General features: G+C 45.0%; 1 protein-coding gene across 4 annotated transcripts in view; it reads right to left on the bottom strand.

Annotated features, from left to right (window-relative positions):
- The window catches only part of myo1cb (myosin Ic, paralog b), an 87,331-nt gene that overhangs the window by 12,311 nt on the left and 57,324 nt on the right, over positions 1-17,696 (bottom strand). For all 4 annotated transcript variants that reach the window (XM_083773475.1, XM_083773474.1, XM_083773476.1 and 1 more), the window contains 13 exons: positions 16,643-16,723; positions 16,311-16,402; positions 14,511-14,605; positions 13,015-13,061; positions 12,561-12,641; positions 10,526-10,631; positions 6,152-6,269; positions 5,289-5,402; positions 5,038-5,114; positions 4,126-4,194; positions 3,197-3,281; positions 1,863-2,022; positions 171-254 (listed from right to left, as the gene is read on the bottom strand). In XM_083773475.1, coding sequence (XP_083629601.1) covers positions 171-254; positions 1,863-2,022; positions 3,197-3,281; positions 4,126-4,194; positions 5,038-5,114; positions 5,289-5,402; positions 6,152-6,269; positions 10,526-10,631; positions 12,561-12,641; positions 13,015-13,061; positions 14,511-14,605; positions 16,311-16,402; positions 16,643-16,723 — 1,209 coding nt within the window. The remainder of the gene's footprint in view (positions 1-170; positions 255-1,862; positions 2,023-3,196; positions 3,282-4,125; positions 4,195-5,037; positions 5,115-5,288; positions 5,403-6,151; positions 6,270-10,525; positions 10,632-12,560; positions 12,642-13,014; positions 13,062-14,510; positions 14,606-16,310; positions 16,403-16,642; positions 16,724-17,696) is intronic.

Genomic DNA, 17,696 nt, shown 5'->3' on the forward strand with positions numbered 1-17,696 from the left:
GATGTTTAAGGAGGGCATAGTGTGATGTTTAAGGAGGGCATAGTGTGATGTTTAAGGAGGGCATAGCGCGATGTTTAAGGAGGGCATAGCGTGATGTTTAAGGAGGGCATAGTGTGATGTTTAAGGAGGGCATAGCGTGACGTTTAAGGAGGGCATAGCGTGATGTTTACCTGGTGTTTCCATTCTGGGCTGATCTTCTTACAGTAGCTCCACACCATGTTCTGCATGGACAGTTTACGCAGATAATCTGACGCCTGTCAATCAAATAAATATGAATACATTTATTATACACCGATACAGATAATCTGACGCCTGTCAATCAAATAAATATCAATACATGTATTATACACTGATACAGATAATCTGACACCTGTCAATCAAATAAATACTGATACAGATAATCTGACACCTGTCAATCAAATAAATATGAATAAATGTATTAAACACTGATACAGATAATCTGACGCCTGTCAATCAAATAAATATGAATAAATGTATTAAACACTGATACAGATAATCTGACGCCTGTCAATCAAATAAATATGAATAAATGTATTAAACACTGATACAGATAATCTGACGCCTGTCAATCAAATAAATATGAATACATGTATTATACAGATACAGATAATCTGACACCTGTCAAATAAATAAATATGAATACATTTATTATACACCGTTACATTACATTTATTAAACACTAATTCATTAACACATTTTGTGCCCAATGATGTGCTATCCCGGATGTGGCTGAAGCAGCTAGATGTAGCCAAAACACTCTAGAGGCGATCGATAACAACGGGAGGTATGATTAATTATTTTTTTTAAATATATTTTTTGTCCCAAGATTTTGTAACCCATTTTTCACCCCTGTGTCAATCATCTAATGTGATCCTGGGCTCTACACACCCTCCACCAACCTAGTCCCCAGATATGGGGGACAAGGGGAGACCAACCTAGTCCCCATATATGGGGGACAAGGGGAGACCAACCTAGTCCCCATATATGGGGGACATGGGGAGACCAACCTAGTCCCCATATATGGGGGACATGGGGAGAGCAACCTAGTCCCCATATATGGGGGACAAGGGGAGACCAACCTAGTCCCCATATATGGGGGACATGGGGAGAGCAACCTAGTCCCCATATATGGGGGACAAGGGGAGAGCAACCTAGTCCCCATATATGGGGGACAAGGGGAGACCAACCTAGTCCCCATATATGGGGGACAAGGGGAGAGCAACCTAGTCCCCATATATGGGGGACAAGGGGAGACCAACCTAGTCCCCATATATGGGGGACAATGGGAGACCAACCTAGTCCCCATATATGGGGGACAATGGGAGACCAACCTAGTCCCCATATATGGGGGACAAGGGGAGACCAACCTAGTCCCCATATATGGGGGACAAGGGGAGACCAACCTAGTCCCCATATATGGGGGACAAGGGGAGACCAACCTAGTCCCCATATATGGGGGACAAGGGGAGAGCAACGGACTTGAACTCATGCTTCCTTCATGCCTGAGTGTCCAAGTTGCTCCTTTACACCTGACAGGGGGGAGTTTCCCTGGTTGGACGTAGCGCGTGGAAGGAACACGTTATTCCAACCAGGTATGATTAATTCTAACGCGACTAGCGACGGGAACGCGGTGGGCCGTCTGACACAGGATCTTTGCTTAGAATTGGACGGAATGATTTTAGATCAATTAAGAGTTATTCACGTTTTAACATATCAACCTTTTATCAAGCAATTCCGGGCCGTCTGTGGTTTGTGTCAGCTCTCGTTCGTTAGCTCTGCTAAATGCCTAAATTGTAAATTGTCGTATGTAGTGCAGGTAGGTTTTATACAGGCTGCAGTACCTCAGCCAGGGCAGCAGGGGGCGCCGGCCAGCTCTTGTCCAGGACGTTCTTGGGGAGGTTCCTGTGCAGCTTCATCAGGAAGGAGAAGCGGACGTAGTCCAGGAAGTACTCGTTCTCGGCGCAGCGCGGCTCGCGGCGGAAGATGAACCCTTTGATGAACCTTTAATTAAAACAATTAACCTCATTAATATTAATGATCCTTTAATTAAAACAATTAACCTCATTAATATTAATGACCCTTTAATTAAAACAATTAACCTCATTAATATTGATGAATCTTTAATTAAAACAATTAACCTCATTAATATTAATGTTTTTTTTTAATATATAATGTTTGCAATAATCATGGAATTGAAGACAAAATGTAATCCAACGATAATACAATATTCTTTCGTTTTGGGTCTGAGAGGCTAAGGTCACGTTCACACCAGAGAGCTTTGCTGCGATTAAAACGAATCCTGCTGCGCATTGTCAGAAAGTGCACTTCGTTTTACTCATTTTACTCCGATCAAAAACGGGGGTTTCGCTTCGCTTCCAATCGCACTTGATTACGATTCGGTGCAGGTGTGAATGCAATCCGCAGTAAATAAAGGAAATGAAGCAAACATAATGTGGCGGGTGAGGAGCTGAACACAGTTGGAGACGGAGAAGGCATATTTTACGCAGCGCAAAGATGTCCCGTTACTGTGGATAGACGTGGTCGAATAAGGAGACTGAAGCCCTGATCGAAATGAGGACGAGTACATTCATCAATTGCTTAAGAAAACACATAAAAACACTGCAGTGTATTATAGCCTACAGAATATTCTGCATGTCTGTCTGTGCGTGTCGTAAACATGGAGTAGGCTACCGTCACTGTGTGGGGACTGGGGAGCAGGGACTTTCATCTCGATAAACTTGTAAACATGCTGCTATCAGTGCGCTCAGCGCTGTGCCTCCATGCCCAAAAGTGCGTGGCTGCATGCGTATAGTGAGAGAGCGTTATGAGTATAATTTTATCACCACAGATTTCACTGTGTTGTAGGCTATAGTTTATGAATGGAACACACTGATAAAGGTCCCCCCTGTGTTGTAGGCTATAGTTTATGAATGGAACACATTGATAAAGGTCCCCCCTGCTGCGTTTCCAATTGCTGCGGACGACAGCAGTGTGAAGGCAAACCCCAGCCAATTAAATATGCAAGAATACCAAAATCTCCGCCCATACGCATGAGTCTACCGAAGTATTAGGTGAGAATGTGACCTAAATGTCATCACATGGTGGTCTGTGAGATCAGATGGGTCTGAGAGGCTAAATGTCATCACATGGTGGTCTGTGAGATCAGATGTATTACCTGCGGATGGTGTCGGCAGCCTGTCGCCTCCTCTGAGCTCTCCTCCTGGCCAGAATACCTCTCCACCAGGCCTGGATGAGAATGGCTGTACAAACACACACACAGTACTAATGTACAAATACACTGAATAGTGGCTATGCATCATCATTGCAGTACGCAAAGGTTACGCGGGAACGTCTACTGAGTGGCAAAAAACTACTGGTCCTGGCCTTGATTCATCCAATCAGAAAAGCCCTATCTGATTGACAGCCCACACATCCACACAGTGAAGTCCTATCTGATTGACAGCCCCATACATCCACACAGTAAAGTCCTATCTGATTGACAGCCCCATACATCCACACAGTAAAGTCCTATCTGATTGACAGCCCACACATCCACACAGTAAAGTCCTATCTGATTGACAGCCCATACATCCACACAGAGAAGTCCTATCTGATTGACAGCCCCATACATCCACACAGAGAAGTCCTCTCTGATTGACAGCCCATACATCCACACAGAAAAGTCCTATCTGATTGACAGCCCCATACATCCACACAGAAAAGTCCTATCTGATTGACAGCCCCATACATCCACACAGTAAAGTCCTATCTGATTGACAGCCCCATACATCCACACAGTAAAGTCCTATCTGATTGACAGCCCCATACATCCACACAGTAAAGTCCTATCTGATTGACAGCCCCATACATCCACACAGTAAAGTCCTATCTGATTGACAGCCCCATACATCCACACAGTAAAGTCCTATCTGATTGACAGCCCCATACATCCACACAGTAAAGTCCTATCTGATTGACAGCCCCATACATCCACACAGAGAAGTCCTATCTGATTGACAGCCCACACATCCAAACAGAGAAGTCCTATCTAGGGGGATGGGGAGGGGGGAGGGGGAGGGGGAGGGGGAGGAGACATGATCTTACCAGAGTTCCTGAGTTTTTGGTATTTAGATTTCTGGCTGTATCCTTTCCATCCTGCCTGAAGCTTAGTGGCTGAATGAAGACAGAGAGAGAGAGAGGTGTTAACCTAGGTAACTAATAATTAAACCTAGGTAACTAATAAAACCTAGGTAACTAATATAACCTAGGTAACTAATATAACCTAGGTAACTAATTAAACCTAGGTAACTAATATAACCTAGGTAACTAACACAGAAACGAGGACCACAGAGGTTTAAATTAGTACCCTATAGCCCGCCAAACACGAGACTCTCGTGTTCCAGGGTTTACATTCTTTAATCCATGTTTTCATCCAGGGTTTACATTCTTTAATCCATGTTTTGATCCGATCGTATCGTTAGCCACTGCTCGCTAACACAACAACTAATAATTAATCACCCAGGCTGTGTTCTAATAATACTAATAGGGTTGTAGTATTAGTATAATAATTAATCACCCAGGCTGTGTTTGCGGGTCTAATACTAATAGGGTTAGTAGTAGTAGTAGTAGCAGTAGCAGTAGCAGTAGCAGTAGCAGTATTAGTATTAGTATTAGTAGCAGTAGCAGTAGCATTAGCAGTAGCAGTAGCATTAGCAGTAGCAGTAGCAGTAGCATTAGCAGTAGCAGTAGCAGTAGCAGTAGCAGAAGCAGTAGCAGTAGCAGTAGCAGTAGCATTAGCAGTAGCAGTAGCAGTAGCATTAGCAGTAGCAGTAGCAGTAGCAGTAGCATTAGCATTAGCAGTAGCAGTAGCAGTAGCAGTAGCAGTAGCATTAGCAGTAGCAGTAGCAGTAGCAGTAGCATTAGCAGTAGCAGTAGCAGTAGCAGTAGCAGTAGCAGTAGCAGTAGCATTAGCAGTAGCAGTAGCAGTAGCAGTAGCAGTAGTAGTATTAGTATTACCCAGGCTGTGTTTGCGGGTCTCCAGAGCGTCCTCTGTGGCGAACAACGTTTTGGGGAAACGGATGAAGATTTTGGATCTGAGGAATAAAAAAACACAATAGATTAAAAGACACGCAATGAAGTTATAAATCCTTGTATGTGTATGTGCGTGCATACATGCGTGTGTGTGCGCGCGTGTATGTGTGTGTGTGTGCGTGCGAGTGTGCGTGTGTGTGCATGCATGCGTGTGTGTGTGTGTGCGTGCGTCTGACCTGCCCAGCTTGTATTCTTCAGGTTTGTATCCGAGGTGTTTGACCAGAGTGGACACGCCGTCGACCTCCTTACCATCCCACCGAGGCCAGGTGGCTGGACACAGAGACTTATACCTACAGAGTATAAATACTCTATTACACTGAGGACACAGAGACTTATACCTACAGAGTATAAATACTCTATTACACTGAGGACACAGAGACTTATACCTACAGAGTATAAATACTCTATTACACTGAGGACACAGATACTTATACCTACAGAGTATAAATACTCTATTACACTGAGGACAGGACACAGAGACTTATACCTACAGAGTATAAATACTCTATTACACTGAGGACACAGAGACTTATACCTACAGAGTATAAATACTCTATTACACTGAGGACACAGAGACTTATACCTACAGAGTATAAATACTCTATTACACTGAGGACACAGAGACTTATACCTACAGAGTATAAATACTCTATTACACTGAGGACAGGACACAGAGACTTATACCTACAGAGTATAAATACTCTATTACACTGAGGACACAGAGACTTATACCTACAGAGTATAAATACTCTATTACACTGAGGACACAGAGACTTATACCTACAGAGTATAAATACTCTATTACACTGAGGACACAGAGACTTATACCTACAGAGTATAAATACTCTATTACACTGAGGACACAGAGACTTATACCTGAAGAGTATAGGGTAGTCTATAGGGTAAAGTCTATAGGGTTTAGGGTATAGTCTAAAGTCTATAGGGTTTAGGGTATAGTCTATAGGGTATAGGGTAAAGTCTATAGGGTTTAGGGTATAGTCTAAAGTCTATAGGGTATAGTCTATAGGGTTTAGGGTACCTCTGTAAGAAGACTTCATATCGTCGTCGATAAGCGAAGCCTGCTCGTCTTACTCTCAGGTTCTCCATCAGACCCAGATACTTCACCTGGTGACGGATCAGCACCTCATCAAACCGCCCTGTAGGGGGCGACAAAAACACCTCATCAAAGACAAACACATGGTGACTGATCAGCACCTCATCAAAGCTGACAAAAAAGTCTCGACAAAAAAGCTGCAAGAAAAAAGTTGCGAGAAAAAAGTTGCGACAAAAAAGTTGCGACAAAAAAGTTGCGACAAAAAGTCGCCACAGAAAAATAGCGACAGAAAGTCGCGACAAAAAAGTCGTGACAAAAAATGGTCTAGGGAATAGGGTCTAGGGAATAGTGTCTAGGGAATAGGGAATAGGAAATAGGGTCTAGGGAATAGGGTCTAGGGAATAGGGAATAGGGTCTAGGTAATAGGGTCTAGGGAATAGGGAATAGGGTCTAGGGAATAGGGAATAGGGAATAGGAAATAGGGAATAGGGTCTAGGGAATAGGGTCTAGGGAATAGGGTCTAGGGAATAGGGAATAGGGTCTAGGGAATAGGGAATAGGGTCTAGGGAATAGGGTCTAGGGAATAGGGTCTAGGGAATAGGGAATAGGGTCTAGGGAATAGGGTCTAGGGAATAGGGTCTAGGGAATAGGGAATAGGGTCTAGGGAATAGGGAATAGGGTCTAGGGAATAGGGTCTAGGGAATAGGGAATAGGGTCTAGGGAATAGGGTCTAGGGAATAGGGAATAGGGTCTAGGGAATAGGGTCTAGGGTCTAGGGAATAGGGTCTAGGGAATAGGGTCTAGGGAATAGGGTCTAGGGAATAGGGTCTAGGGAATAGGGAATAGGGTCTAGGGAATAGGGTCTAGGGAATAGGGTCTAGGGAATAGGGAATAGGGTCTAGGGAATAGGGTCTAGGGAATAGGGAATAGGGAATAGGGTCTAGGGAATAGGGTCTAGGGAATAGGGAATAGGGTCTAGGGAATAGGGTCTAGGGAATAGGGAATAGGGTCTAGGGAATAGGGAATAGGGTCTAGGGAATATGGTCTAGGGAATAGGGTCTAGGGAATAGGGAATAGGGTCTAGGGAATAGGGTCTAGGGAATAGGGTCTAGGGAATAGGGAATAGGGTCTAGGGAATAGGGTCTAGGGAATAGGGTCTAGGGAATAGGGTCTAGGGAATAGGGTCTAGGGAATAGGGTCTAGGGAATAGGGAATAGGGTCTAGGGAATAGGGTCTAGGGAATAGGGTCTAGGGAATAGGGAATAGGGTCTAGGGAATAGGGTCTAGGGAATATGGTCTAGGGAATAGGGTCTAGGGAATAGGGTCTAGGGAATAGGGAATAGGGTCTAGGGAATAGGGTCTAGGGAATAGGGTCTAGGGAATAGGGTCTAGGGAATAGGGAATAGGGTCTAGGGAATAGGGTCTAGGGAATAGGGTCTAGGGAATAGGGTCTAGGGAATAGGGTCTAGGGAATAGGGAATAGGGTCTAGGGAATAGGGTCTAGGGAATAGGGTCTAGGGAATAGGGAATAGGGTCTAGGGAATAGGGTCTAGGGAATAGGGTCTAGGGAATAGGGTCTAGGGAATAGGGAATAGGGTCTAGGGAATAGGGTCTAGGGAATAGGGAATAGGGAATAGGGAATAGGGTCTAGGGTCTAGGGAATAGGGTCTAGGGAATATGGTCTAGGGAATAGGGTCTAGGTAATAGGGAATAGGGTCTAGGGAATAGGGAATAGGGTCTAGGTAATAGGGAATAGGGAATAGGGAATATGGTCTAGGGAATAGGGTCTAGGGAATAGGGAATAGGGAATAGGGTCTAGGGAATAGGGAATAGGGTCTAGGGAATAGGGAATAGGGTCTAGGGAATAGGGTCTAGGGAATAGGGAATAGGGTCTAGGGAATAGGGAATAGGGTCTAGGGAATAGGGTCTAGGGAATAGGGAATAGGGTCTAGGGAATAGGGTCTAGGGAATAGGGAATAGGGTCTAGGGAATAGGGTCTAGGGTCTAGGGAATAGGGTCTAGGGTCTAGGGAATAGGGAATAGGGTCTAGGGAATAGGGTCTAGGGAATAGGGTCTAGGGAATAGGGAATAGGGTCTAGGGAATAGGGTCTAGGGTCTAGGGAATAGGGAATAGGGTCTAGGGAATAGGGTCTAGGGAATAGGGTCTAGGGAATAGGGAATAGGGTCTAGGGAATAGGGTCTAGGGAATAGGGAATAGGGTCTAGGGAATAGGGTCTAGGGAATAGGGAATAGGGAATAGGGTCTAGGGAATAGGGTCTAGGGAATAGGGAATAGGGTCTAGGGAATAGGGTCTAGGGAATAGGGAATAGGGTCTAGGGAATAGGGAATAGGGTCTAGGGAATATGGTCTAGGGAATAGGGTCTAGGGAATAGGGAATAGGGTCTAGGGAATAGGGTCTAGGGAATAGGGTCTAGGGAATAGGGAATAGGGTCTAGGGAATAGGGTCTAGGGAATAGGGTCTAGGGAATAGGTAATAGGGTCTAGGGAATAGGGTCTAGGGAATAGGGTCTAGGGAATAGGGTCTAGGGAATAGGGTCTAGGGAATAGGGAATAGGGTCTAGGGAATAGGGTCTAGGGAATATGGTCTAGGGAATAGGGTCTAGGGAATAGGGTCTAGGGAATAGGGAATAGGGTCTAGGGAATAGGGTCTAGGGAATATGGTCTAGGGAATAGGGAATAGGGTCTAGGGAATAGGGTCTAGGGAATAGGGTCTAGGGAATAGGGAATAGGGAATAGGGTCTAGGGAATAGGGTCTAGGGAATAGGGTCTAGGGAATAGGGTCTAGGGAATAGGGTCTAGGGAATAGGGTCTAGGGAATAGGGTCTAGGGAATAGGGTCTAGGGAATAGGGAATAGGGAATAGGGAATAGGGTCTAGGGAATAGGGTCTAGGGAATAGGGTCTAGGGAATAGGGAATAGGGACTAGGGAATAGGGAATAGGGTCTAGGGAATAGGGTCTAGGGAATAGGGTCTAGGGAATAGGGTCTAGGGAATAGGGAATAGGGTCTAGGGAATAGGGTCTAGGGAATAGGGAATAGGGAATAGGGTCTAGGGAATAGGGTCTAGGGAATATGGTCTAGGGAATAGGGTCTAGGGAATAGGGTCTAGGGAATAGGGTCTAGGGAATAGGGTCTAGGGAATAGGGAATAGGGAATAGGGTCTAGGGAATAGGGTCTAGGGAATAGGGTCTAGGGAATAGGGTCTAGGGAATAGGGTCTAGGGAATAGGGTCTAGGGAATAGGGTCTAGGGAATAGGGTCTAGGGAATAGGGAATAGGGAATAGGGAATAGGGTCTAGGGAATAGGGTCTAGGGAATAGGGTCTAGGGAATAGGGAATAGGGACTAGGGAATAGGGAATAGGGTCTAGGGAATAGGGTCTAGGGAATAGGGTCTAGGGAATAGGGTCTAGGGAATAGGGAATAGGGTCTAGGGAATAGGGTCTAGGGAATAGGGAATAGGGAATAGGGTCTAGGGAATAGGGTCTAGGGAATAGGGTCTAGGGAATAGGGAATAGGGAATAGGGTCTAGGGAATAGGGTCTAGGGAATAGGGTCTAGGGAATAGGGTCTAGGGAATAGGGTCTAGGGAATAGGGTCTAGGGAATAGGGAATAGGGAATAGGGAATAGGGTCTAGGGAATAGGGTCTAGGGAATAGGGTCTAGGGAATAGGGAATAGGGACTAGGGAATAGGGAATAGGGTCTAGGGAATAGGGTCTAGGGAATAGGGTCTAGGGAATAGGGTCTAGGGAATAGGGAATAGGGTCTAGGGAATAGGGTCTAGGGAATAGGGAATAGGGAATAGGGTCTAGGGAATAGGGTCTAGGGAATATGGTCTAGGGAATAGGGTCTAGGTAATAGGGAATAGGGTCTAGGGAATAGGGAATAGGGTCTAGGTAATAGGGAATAGGGAATAGGGAATATGGTCTAGGGAATAGGGTCTAGGGAATAGGGAATAGGGAATAGGGTCTAGGGAATAGGGAATAGGGTCTAGGGAATAGGGAATAGGGAATAGGGTCTAGGGAATAGGGTCTAGGGAATAGGGAATAGGGTCTAGGGAATAGGGTCTAGGGAATAGGGTCTAGGGAATAGGGTCTAGGGAATAGGGAATAGGGTCTAGGGAATAGGGTCTAGGGAATAGGGTCTAGGGAATAGGGAATAGGGTCTAGGGAATAGGGAATAGGGAATAGGGTCTAGGGAATAGGGAATAGGGTCTAGGGAATAGGGAATAGGGAATAGGGTCTAGGGAATAGGGTCTAGGGAATAGGGAATAGGGTCTAGGGAATAGGGTCTAGGGAATAGGGTCTAGGGAATAGGGAATAGGGTTTCTTAGGGTTTCTTACCAGCCTGTTTGGAGTCATTGGGTTTGATGCAGCGGACGTAGGACGGTTCCTTAGACATCAGGATCTCCATCAGTTTAGCCAGACTGGCTTTGAACTGTGTGGCTGCCTGGAGGCACGCGCGCACACACACACACACACACACACACACACACACACACACACACACACACACACACACACAGGCGCGCGCACACACACACACACACACACACACACACACACACACACACACACACACACACACACACGCGCACACACACACAATCACAAATAATAATGAGAATAAAACTATGCAGTCACCAACACCAACAGGAATAAATGTCAGCGAGAAGAAAAGATGATGTTATGTCCAAAAGGATGTTATGTCCAAAAAGATTCTATGTCCAAAATGAAGTTATGTCCAAAATGATGTTATGTCCAAAATGAAGTTATGTCCAAATGATGTTATGTCCAAAATGATGTTATGTCCAAAATGATGTTATGTCCAAAATGAAGTTATGTCCAAAGAAAACAGTTGAAGGATGAGGAGAGACAGACGAGACTGACAACAGCAGCAACACTGGTCTCACTGAGACACTCTCTCTCTGTGTGTGTGTGTGTGTGTGCGTGCGTGCGTGCGTGCGTGCGTGCGTGCGTGCGTGCGTGCGTGCGTGCGTGCGTGCGTGCGTGCGTGCGTGCGTGCGTGCGTGCGTGCGTGCGTGCGTGCGCGCGCGTGTGTGTGTGCGTGCGTGCGTGCGTGCGTGTGTGCGTGCGTGCGTTGCGAAGGTCAGGTGGGTCAGCGGGACATTCCCCAGCCAGTGGGAGGATGGAGAGAATCTCCCCACCACCAGAACCATCAGAACCTCCTACTGCTGCTGGACAGACCGGCTGGGAAACACCGAGTTAACATCCCACGGCTGGAGGCACCGCGTCACCGCCTGGGAAACACTGGCCTTACAGTTACATTAAAACCCATTCTGACCTGAGATCAGATTCATACCAGGTTTCCACTGGGACACACACTGGTCTGATGAACCCATTCTGACCTGAGATCAGATTCTAAAAAATGTCAGTCGTTCTTCGATTTTTTTCAAAAATAGCAGACCTACAAGCTCATAGCGCGCCACTCGGTGGCGCGCTATGAGCTTGTAGATCTGCTATTTTTCAATAGCTAAAGCATAACATGATGCCGACACCAAAATGGGTTCCCGTTCAGAATGGGTTAAATGTATTCAGAATGAATGAATTCCTTCCGAACAGAGATTCATACCCAGCAACAAACCATGTACAACCCAGATTCGGCACAAACAAGGGACTAAATTATTTTCGCTCCTATGCCACCAAAATGTGGAACGCCCTACCAACAGTCATTAAGACATGTGAATCCCTTGACTCCTTCAAAACCGCTCTCAAAGGGCACCTACGGATGGCTGCAATTCGAAACTGCCCCCCCCCCCCCATTTCCCCTCACTGTATATGTATCTTTTCCCTTTTTGCTTCCCATATGATGAATTTCTGTTCTGTACTTTAGCTACATAGAAATGTCTATTTGTATGTCTCTAAATGTCTGTATGTCTTTAAATGTTTTGATGAATTGAACAATGTGGACCCTGTTGTTGTAAACAAGTGTAATGCTTAATTGGGTCGTCCACTCACAGTTAACAGTCTTTGTATTGAGTTTGTGCTTAAAATGTACTGTAAATTCTACAAACTGTTAATAAATGTTTCAATCAATCAATCAAAGCTGTTTACAACTGTATACCGAACAGTAAATGTTTCTGTATGTAAATGAGATGTAAATGAGGCCACTGAGAATTCTGTCCTACTAACACTATAGCTATAGCTTTAACTTTATATTGTCCTATAAAGTTTATTTGACTTTAACACATTTAGACCTGAGGCCTATTCTTAAAAAAAAGGCAGTTTAAAGAAATAAAGCCGATTCAGAGGTGTGTATGTGTGCGTGTGCGTGTGCGTGTGCGTGTGCGTGTGCGTGTGCGTGTGCGTGTGCGTGCGCGTGCGCGTGTGTGTGTGTGTGTGTGTGCGTGCAACTCACAGTTTCAGGGCGTTTCCTGTCCGTAAGCTCCTCCTTCTCAAAGCACTGGTTCAGAATTTTATTCTCCGACATGCACATCACCTGCACACACACGCGCACGCACACGCACACGCACACGCACACGCACACGCACACGCACACGCGCACACGCACACGCACACGCACACGCACACACACACACACACACACACACACACACACACACACACACACACACACACACACACACACACACACACACACACACACACACACACACACACACACTAATTAATACAATTTAGGCATTCATCAGTTTTCATGTAGTTTTCCTCGACCGACATTTTTCGTCACAGTTTTTCGTGGATGAAATGAACAGTGGTCTCATTATAATAATAATAATAAATAATGATTCTCATTAAAATAATAATAAATAATGATTCTCATTAAAATAATAATACATAATGAGTCTCACCTCCTTCAAGTTCCTGAACAGGAGATCGTTGTTCTTATCCAAGAATCCTGAGATGGACACAATTATTATATTATTGTAAATGGTGCATTTATAAAGCACCTTTATACATTCACCCATTCACACACCTTTACATAGACTGTGCATTACATTCACCCATTCACACACACATTCACACACCTTTACATAGATGGTGCATTAAATTCACCCATTCACACACCTTTACATAGAACCTCTAACTCTGGGGGAGCCCACAGGGATCGAACCGGGAACCTCTAACTCTGGGGGAGCCCACAGGGATCGAACCGGGAACCTCTAACTCTGGGGGAGCCCACAGGGATCGAACCGGGAACCTCTAACTATGGGGGAGCCCACAGGGATCGAACTGGGAACCTCTAACTCTGGGGGAGCCCACAGGGATCGAACCGGGAACCTCTAACTCTGGGGGAGCCCACAGGGATCGAACCTTAAACCTCTAACTCTGGGGGAGCCCACAGGGATCGAACCGGGAACCTTGCGGTTCTCATCAGGCCACTTTGGTTGGGTGGACACTTAACTAGATGGAGGTATTGGCTGGGTGGAGATTAGTCTCAAGTTACCAGACTGTTGCCTCTCGCAATGTTCACATGCTTCCCTCATACAGTCTGGAGCAACGGAAGCTCTGATCATGAGTCAAATATAAATGCTTCCGTCGTACAGTCTGGAGCAACGGAAGCTCTGATCATGAGTCAAATATAAACGCTTCCGTCGTACAGTCTGGAGCAACGGAAGCTCTGATCATGAGTCAAATATAAATGCTTCCGTCGTACAGTCTGGAGCAACGGAAGCTCTGATCATGAGTAAAATATAAATGCTTCCGTCGTACAGTCTGGAGCAACGGAAGCTCTGATCATGAGTCAAATATAAATGCTTCCGTCGTACAGTCTGGAGCAACGGAAGCTCTGATCACGAGTAAAATATAAATGCTTCTGTCGTACAGTCTGGAGCAACGGAAGCTCTGATCATGAGTCAAATATAAATGCTTCCGTCGTACAGTCTGGAGCAACGGAAGCTCTGATCATGAGTCAAATATAAATGCTTCCGTCGTACAGTCGTAACATAGGGACACACATTAACACAGGGACACACATTGACCCATTCTGAACGGGCACCCATTTTGGTGTCAGCATCATGTTGTGCTTTAGCTATTGAAAAATAGCAGATCTACAAGCTCATATCGCGCCACCGAGTGGCGCGATACGAGCTTGTAGGTCTGCTATTTTTGAAAAATCGAAGAGCGACTGACATTTTTAGAATCTGATCTCAGGTCAGAATGGGTTTTAATCAGACCAGTGTGTGTCCGGCGGAAACCTCGTATGAATCTGATCTCAGGTCAGAATGGGTTAATCAGACCAGTGTGTGTCCGGCGGAAACCTCGTATGAATCTGATCTCAGGTCAGAATGGGTTAACATAGGGACACACATTAACATAGGGACACACATTAACACATAACACCCACCGTTGACATTATAGTTGACCTCTCCAGCGTAGTGCAACAATCTGAACTCGTCTCGGGCCATCAGCTTACGAGTTTTAGCGTCCGCCAGCTTGTGACTGCGCACACACGCACACGCACACACACACACACACACACACACACACACACACACACACACACACACACACACACACACACACACACACACACACAGTTAGGATTTAGAAGTAGAATATCTTCTTGATCCTAATTCGTTAGAAATAAATCTTTTACAATTCCAACCACTTACGGTGGTTGCACTGAAACCATGATTTCAAGGGGGAGGGGATTAGAATTTCCCCCAACCAATAGCCATCTTTGTTGTTGTTTTTCCCTCCTTCCTCATGTGAGATTTTAGTCGACTAAATCTACAGTCGACTAAAATGTATTTTGGCGGGCCTTGATGTTGTCGTAATGACTGATTTTACACTTGCTGAAAATAGCCGATCTGCAAGTTCACAACGCGTCGCAGCATGACGCGTTGTGAGCTTGTAGATCGGCTATTTTCAGCATGCAACCAAGTGTAACTGGTCTCAGTCATTCATAACTGAGCTCTCATTGACTCCAATGTATTTTATATATAAATAGAGCTGGTCACTGAGCTCTCATTGACTCCAATGTATTTTATATATAAATAGAGCTGGTCACTGAGCTCTCATTGACTCCAGTGTATTTTATATATAAACAGAGCTGGTCACTGAGCTCTCATTGACTCCAGTGTATTTTATATATAAATAGAGCTGGTCACTGAGCTCTCATTGACTCCAGTGTGTTTTATATATGAATAGAGCTGGTCACTGAGCTCTCATTGACTCCAGTGTGTTTTATATATGAATAGAGCTGGTCACTGAGCTCTCATTGACTCCAATGTATTTTATATATAAATAGAGCTGGTCACTGAGCTCTCATTGACTCCAGTGTATTTTATATAGAGCTGGTCACTGAGCTCTCATTGACTCCAGTGTATTTTATATAGAGCTGGTCACTGAGCTCTCATTGACTCCAGTGTATTTTATATAGAGCTGGTCACTGAGCTCTCATTGACTCCAGTGTATTTTATATAGAGCTGGTCACTGAGCTCTCATTGACTCCAGTGTATTTTATATAGAGCTGGTCACTGAGCTCTCATTGACTCCAGTGCATTCTGCCAAACTTCCGGGTGTAGTTTGGCTCCTGCCGGAAGTGCTTCAAAATAGGAGCTCTGGGTGGCCGGGTTTGTCTCAGCGCTTTTACTCTGAAAGCCATGACCCGGAAACAATCTACTAAAAAAAGTTGACTTTACATTGCTAGCTTACATTGTGATCATTTCAATTTATACGATATATGATCCAAAAAACGTTTGCGGGAGAGAGACGGATGAGGAGCAGAAATGAAGCGCCAGCATATCGATCCGTTCATCACCACGGAGAGCGCCCTGGATTAGGAGATACGAGTCATTCTTTCCGCCGCGCTAACATGTAAGTCAACGGTAAGCTAATATGAGCCCAGAGCGTAGCATTAGCATACGGCAGCCGAAAGGCGAACGGGCCAAAAAAGAAATAGGAAAAATTCTGAATATTCTTATCTCGCCGTATCATTGAGGATGCGCTAGGACGTCCAGCGACGTCTAAGGCTCAGCTCGGTTCGTCCTGAGGCGTTTTACGGACGGAATGCGTTAAAGTGTCATGGCGACGCCCGGTCATGTGACCATGTCCCTTCCTTCTACAAGCTTCCTTGGTGAACAACAGGAAGTGAACAACAGGAAGTGGACAACAGGAAGTGGATAACAGGAAGTAGACTAACGTGACGAGGTGGGCGTGTCCTCCCACAGTGTCCTCCAGTTTCTCCAGGAAGGTGATGTCACTGGCATCGCCGGGGCGGAGACACTCCTCGTCCTATCAGAGAACATGGATTAGCATATTATAATGAGACTCATCAAACCCTGTAGACTCAAAGACACTGCCCCCCCGCTGCCACCCTTAGATCTCCATATATGGAGCTGACCTGTTCTGACCTGTTCTGACATTCCATATGTTGATCTGACCCCATCAAACCCTGTACACTCAAGACACGCTCCATATATGGCCAGTACAGCATTTATTCCATATGTTGATCTGATATAATTGATATCTCACCAGGATAGAGATGATTCCTTTGAACTTCTCCTCCACCAGATCACAGATGATCTTGTTGTTGAAGTACTGGACCGGTTCCCACTGGAAATTAATAACAAAATTATGATTAATATATGAATAATAATAATAATATGTTGGGAGTCGGGTTCGGCGAGGCCCAGTCGTGCTGGTCTCCCCCCCCCCCCCCCCCCGGCCCGGTTCCGCCCCTGGTCTGAACAGTGTTAACTCATTAGGCCCACTGGCCGAGCCAGAGCAGAGCCTTGTGTGGCGGTCCTGGAGAACCGTGTGTCCGACGCCACCGACCCGAGTCACCTGGAATGTCTAGTTTCAGTCGACTGAATATCATGAGATTTCAGTCGACAAAATCTACAGATGATTTAGTCGACTGAAATGTATTTTGGCGGGCCTTGTTGACGCAGTCATAACAGCTGACTTTACACTTGTAAGCTTGACTTTACATGCGTTGCGACGCGTTGTGAGCTTGTAGATCAGCTATTTTCAGCATGCAACCAAGTGTAAAATGACTTATACTGGATCCCTTGTCCACTATAGTCCCTTCCTGACATTTTAGTCTAGTTTTTATTTGTTATTAATTGTCAGTATATTTAGTCTTATAGTTTTAGTCATCGTAGCTTAGTGTTCATTTAGTTTACATTTAGTTTTAGTCAGTGAAGAAAAGGTAGTCGACAGACCCACCCCCCCCCCCTATATTTTATGTAGTCATAGCACTTTATAGTACATATGTATAATATAGTATAGTATAGTATAGTTTATATGTATAGTTTCATTATATAGATATTCCACTGTTACGTTCTTAGCTTACGCATGTTTCATGATAGCTACTTGTTATATTATGTGATGTGTTGACATGCTTTTTGTTCTTGCTTAATAAGTGTTATTAAGTCGCTCTGGATTAAGAGCGTCTGATAAATGACTACATTGGACTGGTTCCTAACAGCTACAGATGGTGATTCGTTCTAATAGTGATAATATCAGTCGTTCTAATAGTGATAATATCAGTCATTCTAATAGTCTCTCTATCAGTCGTTCATAA

Source organism: Protomyctophum parallelum (genome assembly GCF_964188405.1).
Source record: "Protomyctophum parallelum genome assembly, chromosome: 9".
Taxonomy (NCBI): Eukaryota; Metazoa; Chordata; class Actinopteri; order Myctophiformes; family Myctophidae; genus Protomyctophum; species Protomyctophum parallelum.